We start from the raw sequence: 6,306 nt of genomic DNA, 5'->3' as shown, positions 1-6,306 counted from the left end.
TGCAACAAAAACAACGATTCAATATTGCTAATAACACCAAATATTAAATTAGAAACAAATTATCAGAATCCATTTCCCCCAACAGACATCCGTTTTCGGCAAAAAATCAAAAGTGACAGGCAAAATCGTACTAAGACCAAAAAATACCTAAAAACAGAACCGCCGGCGCCAGCAGGGTGGAGGCTTCTGCAGTAGGTGATGGAAATCGACGAGCAATCTTTGGAGGAAGAAGAAGTCGTGCGAATGAGAGAAAGGTGAATAATAGAATGGCGTATTTCAGGTTATTTTTGTAACTTCACTCTCATATATATGACTTTCCAGAGCAAACAACATATTTTGAGCGCGTGATAGACACTTGCCGTTAAGTCCTAACCGAGATGGTGTTTCCTGCAACGTTTTACAAATTACGAGTAAATTTTTTGAAATTTTAGGACTACGGGAGATTTTTAACAAATTCGGTAAACCACGTGAAAATTTTTTGCTATTTTACCTTTCTCATTAAAATCCATTAAAATCAGTCTATAGATTATTAAATATTTCAATATTTTATAAGACTTTTACCTCCAGATTTTAAAAAGATTTTAAAATATACACTCAAATTTTAAAAGTCCAACAACATCGTAGAGTCTAGATTTGATAGACGCCCTAAATCTCCTCTATGTTTTACTTAGAAACAAAAAATACTCTTCCTCACAAGTATCAATCACATTGGAAAGATTAATTGTTGAACCAACCAATCCAAGGCATACTGAAAGTGTATTCAGCAATGCAATGCATTCTATACTCCGATGGAATTGAAAGTAAAAACACTTCCAAATCACAAGTCTATCAAATCAAATCAAAACCCAAATTTTCACAGCATTCATCACCATTGCTGATAAGTTAGTCAGTAGTAAATGAAATCAAGGTTTCACAAATCCGTTTTTATTCTGACATAATTTGATTGTTTTGTTTTGTTTTGTCTGCAAAACTTGGGAGAGATTGGAGTCTTCTAGTTGTCGACAACCTCAATCAGGGTTGGCTCATAATCCTCAGGCGCCTCAAACCCGTGCAGGTTCATCACCGAGGCTGCCACATTCGCCAGTCCGCCGTTCGGAACATCTTTCCGGAATCTCACACCCGGAGCCAGACCAGGGCCACCGATGGCAACAGGAACCTAGTAGTCAAAATTCATATTAGTCACTAGTTGAGCTTGCTTTATTCCTACACCAAATATTACTCAAAAAATATACACTAATATATAACATATGTACATCTAACAAAATCACACGAGTAACAAAACCAATTATTCAAAATTCTCTCTACTTATATTCTTACACCCATCTTCTAAACATATTATCCAAAAATACAATGCAATCTATTCACTTAACAGAAAAAGCAATAAGAACCCACAAAACTTTAATACTTTATGGATTCTCCATATTTTAAAATAAAAACAGTTGAAGCTAAAAATACAAAACAAACACCTACGTACGAGTTGGGGTTTCGACAAAATAAGGCGCCCAAGCTGAGCTGAGTGAAACAGAATCTACTCAAGCTCGTGTTTGTATCACTCAAGAAATATCGCACATAAAAGGAGATTACTTGGTCTGATGACATATTTTACCCAAAAGATGAACTACTACTAGCTAGACGAGTAAATCGATTCAAGAAAATATCTTCAACAGTGGCTTGCGACAAAAAGGTCTAACGAAAATGCATAAATCAACAGATTCAATAACTTATTTAACACCCGAGGAAAAAAGACATAAATTACTTACAGGCTCTAGAGTGTGAGAAGTGAGAATCTGAATTTTGCCATTCTTGTCGAGAAGAGGTTCGCCTTTCTTGTTTCTCTTCACCATATCTTCTGCATTTCCATGATCAGCAGTGACAACGTATATCCCGCCAACTTGTTCAATTGCATCAAGAATCATCTGCCAAAGATCAGTACATTTAATAGATCATCTAACTAGACTGTGCTCATTCATCCTCTCCATTGCATGGTTTTGCACGACTTTTCAAAATTATTATTAAAATAAAAAAATAAACAAAAGTAAATTGGTCGAATTACCTTGACAGCCTCATCAGCAGCCTTACAGGCGACAACAGTGGCTTCAATATCACCGGTGTGCCCAACCATATCGCCATTCGGTAGGTTGACCCGTACCTTTTGCAGTGAATAAACATCAATAAAAAATAAATAAAATTGCTCATGCTAAAATGGTTTCCCAGAAGTAACAAGGCATCGATGAATAACCTGGTCAAATTTGCCACTAAGAATGGCATCCCTAGCTTTTTCGGCAATCTCCAGAGCTTTCATCTTTGGCTGAACATTAAAAGTAATACCACTATCACTTGGAATTTCAACGTATTCTTCCAATTCCGAGTTGAAGTATCCAGATCGGTTCCCATTCCAAAAGAATGTAACATGACCGAATTTAACAGTCTCACTGTAAATCAATAGCAGGGCAAAGAAATTAAATCAGCACAACCAGAAAAGGGGAAAAAAATCATGAAGAGAACTTTTTTCGATAAAGTTGCCATCGATTACTTACCTACAAGCAAAAGTTCGGATACCATTATGCACAAGATACTCTCCGGATGTTCTCTCAATTTCCGGAGGAGAAACAAGATAGCGACTTGGGAGTTTCAGTTCACCATCGTACTGAAGCATCCCAGCATAGCGGATTTTAGGGAATCTGACACGATCAAATTTATCAAAATCCTCGTACTCCAGTGCCTTGGCAAGCATAACCATACGGTCAGCACGGAAGTTGAAAGTCACAACAGCATCACCGTCAACAATAGGCCCGATGGACTTCCCTTCCTCGTCAACAATGACAAATGGAGGTAAGTATTGATCGTTTGTATTAGGAATCTCTCTCAGCTTCTTGACAGCTTCGACTGCATTCTTAAACTTGTGGGGTGCTTCTCCAAGCACTTGGGCATCCCATCCTCGCTTCACAACCTCCCAGTCGTTCTGGAAATGGTCAAAGACACAAATTAGAATGCATCATCACTCGAAAAAGTTTAGGTAAGGAAAATCAAAGGTATAAATGATGTTTGATGATACAGAATTAAAATCCTTCAAAATCAAAACCAAATAAGAGCTCCGGAAAGTCCTAATGAAAATCATATTTTGTGTTAAGAAAACATATTTTAACTTTCAACACATTTCGGCATATCTTCATGGTCGGACAGAAATACAGACTTATGCATCCAGAAGTCAGTAAAGAAGGAAACAAAATTATTACCAAAAACATATTTTTAAAAAAAAAAAGATTGATTTTGATGGGTATGGTGGGTCCCAGGTTTTATTAATCCAACACGGAAAAAGGCCCACCTATTCTACGATTCATCCTCGTAGAACAAATTTATGAGATCCCATATAGTTCATTCATTTTCATCTTAAAAAGGAAATCAAAGTCCAATGACAAGTCACAATTTGCAGTTTACCTCATAACGATCCATTGTAACATACATCCGACCTCCACCTGATGCAATCCTTGCATCGATACCCTTTTCACGTAGATTCGCTAAATCATTTTCAAGAGTTTCTACAAATCCAACACTTGATCCATCCAACACGTCACGACCGTCAGTGAGAATATGAACACGGATTCTCTTGGCACCACGCTCACTGGCACCTTTCAGCAACAACTGCATCCCAACAGTACAACAACTTCCATTCATTTCCCATATTCGGTAAAAGATTTCTTTCAAATAAAAAAAAAACAGTAAAGATACCTGCAACTGATCGAGCCTAGAGTGAACGCCTCCATCACTTAGCAATCCAATAAGGTGTAGCGTTCCATTGTCAAAAGATTCTTTAATGTACTTGAAGCCTTCTCCATCATAAATTTTCCCAGTTTCAAGAGCAATATCAACAAGCTTTGCACTATATCCAGAAACAAACAAAAAAGAATAAATCCAAACACATTTTCCCATTCAGTCCATAGCACCACACAGAAACACACGAAGCAAAAACAAAAAACAAAAAACTATTTAATAGAATAAAACTTAACTTCACATTTTCAAATAGATAAAGCAAGTCCGGCTCGAGTCAAGCATTAAATAGATTTTGGATGCTCACCAAGTGGATCCTACTTTTTAATCATTTATTGGAGTCTTACAGTCAAATTTTTCAACATTGAATAAAATTAGCTGAAGTATTTGTGACTGAAATAAAATCATGTTTCCATGATCTTTGAAAATACTAGCAACTAGCTTAGTGGTATAAACTATCAGTATATTATTAGTAAGTCAATGGATCACAATTCATTCAATCAACCTTTCCATATTGGAAGAGTTCTCAATTTTCTTGCTATCCAACGAAAAGAATCACAAGAACAGAAAAAAAAAACAAATAAAGAAACTCTTTTCAGCCTAGTTGGAATAGAGAATGAAGGGCTAAAAAATTAGAAAGTTGTTCAAATTAAAAGCATAGATTACTCATTCAAAGTTCAATAAATTCATTGTTAATCTTTCATCTCCAAAAGCTCCAATCCATATAAACCCTAATCTAAACCTAAACATAATCGAACTTAAAACTGGATTAACAACGAGTGCACATACACAAACAACAACTCTTAAGGAACAGGGAATAATTATAGATAGATCAATGCAAACATGATTCAATCAAATTACTCAGGAGATTAATAAATTCAACGTTAATATTTCACCTTCAAAATCTCTAATCCACATAAACCCTAATCGAACTTAAAACTGGATTAACAACGGGCACATACACAAAGACCAAACGCACAGAACAGGGAAATAAAAACAGATCGACGTCAAACAACAGTCCAAACATGCTCAAAATATCCATTTAACTCATCAAAATAACCAAAAGATGTATATATATATTAGCTAAGCTGACCCTTGGGCAAAAATCCTGCCAGCGCCAAGAGCATTGTGCCCAACTTCACTGTTGCCCATATCATCCTCTGTGGGCAGCCCCACCGCAGTACCGTGCGCCCTCACCAATCTCCACTTCTCCGGCGCCCCCTGCAACCAAAAAACAACACCAATCAATCAGATCAGATCAGATCAGAGACCTTAACTCCCGCTCCCGCCCCCGCCCCCGCCCCCAATTCGGAATCCGATCGGTACAGTTTTGAGCGAATCCATGGTAGGCGTCTGCGCGACATGGATGCAGTTGTACTGATTCGCAGCCGCCTCGCCCCAGCCGTCAAGCACCACCACGGCCACCGTCTTCCCCTTGGGCAGCTTCGGATGGTCCTTCAATTTCCACGAGAATCCCGTGCTCCCCATCCTCGATTCGATATCCTCCCTGACCAATCCAAACCTCAATCAGTAAATAAAACACCAACCAACCGCGGCCAGATCTAGGAAATAATACTTAACAACAGAACGAATCAAGAGCAGAACAGCGAGCAATCATTGAAATGTACCTGATCTATGAAAATCGCTGAACTAGTGTGAAGCAGAAGGGTTGGAGGACAGTAGGGGGGAGTCAAGAATGGTGGGGGGTGGATTTATAGGGTTTTAAATGGCGAAGAAAACAACGAGAAAACTGTGGGCTTCTGAAGAAAAGGGGACACGTCGAAATGCCCGTCGTAGGATTTCAAATGGGTTTTGGTCGAGATTGGATTCCGCCTTTACAGATTTCTTCATTTGCCTTTTTCCGATAACAAGAAATAGAAAAGGTAGCATCGTGTTTGATTTGGTTTTGATTTTACATTGACTATTAATATGAGGTTTTTATTTACAAATTTTTTTTTATACAATTTTTAATATATATTTTATTTTTCTATAAAAATTAATATTCAACAAACAAAAAAAAAATAGTATTATTTTTTTATATTATTATACAATTTTTTATATTTAACATAAAAAAATTTTAAAATAAAATACTACACAAACAAAATAAATATTTTAATTTAATTTAATATCTTATTTAAAAGAATATAATACTTCCTTTGTTCATCATTTAACAATTATATTTAACATTAAAAATATTCTTACGTTACGTTGGTATGGGTATAATTTGTTGTACAAGTACTAATTGAAGTATTGTTTTACAATTTTTTTAATTTGAACTACGTTTTGATATAATAATTAATATTCAAATATCAACACAGAAAAAGTAAATGAAACCCTTAGAACCGGAGGAAGATAATATATTTTTATTAAAAATTCGATTGATGAATAATAAATTTTTTTTATTTCAAATAAAAAAAACAAACACAAAATATTTTGAGATTTTTAATACTAGTATTTATCCATATTAATAATAATTTTTTAAAAAATATATATATTAAGTGTGCTTGTTTTGCAAAAATAATTCATATTGTTTTAAAA

The 6,306-nt window shown here is 35.7% G+C and overlaps 1 protein-coding gene across 1 annotated transcript; it reads right to left on the bottom strand.

Annotated features, from left to right (window-relative positions):
* Window positions 1-810: 810 nt before the first annotated feature.
* On the bottom strand, window positions 811-5,584 carry LOC127265945 (2,3-bisphosphoglycerate-independent phosphoglycerate mutase). Its single transcript, XM_051295987.1, has 10 exons — window positions 5,397-5,584; window positions 5,095-5,275; window positions 4,862-4,989; window positions 3,730-3,880; window positions 3,439-3,642; window positions 2,538-2,962; window positions 2,240-2,432; window positions 2,054-2,149; window positions 1,761-1,916; window positions 811-1,156 (listed from the first exon to the last, which is right to left on the bottom strand). Exons 2-10 carry the CDS (start codon window positions 5,254-5,256, stop codon window positions 992-994), a joined length of 1,680 nt encoding a protein of 559 aa, XP_051151944.1. The 5' UTR covers window positions 5,257-5,275; window positions 5,397-5,584; the 3' UTR covers window positions 811-991.
* Window positions 5,585-6,306: the final 722 nt, after the last annotated feature.

Source organism: Andrographis paniculata, unplaced genomic scaffold, assembly GCF_009805555.1.
Source record: "Andrographis paniculata isolate CXL003 unplaced genomic scaffold, ASM980555v1 Contig74END, whole genome shotgun sequence".
In the NCBI taxonomy this organism is placed as follows: Eukaryota; Viridiplantae; Streptophyta; class Magnoliopsida; order Lamiales; family Acanthaceae; genus Andrographis; species Andrographis paniculata.
This window is presented reverse-complemented; position numbering and strand designations above follow the sequence as displayed.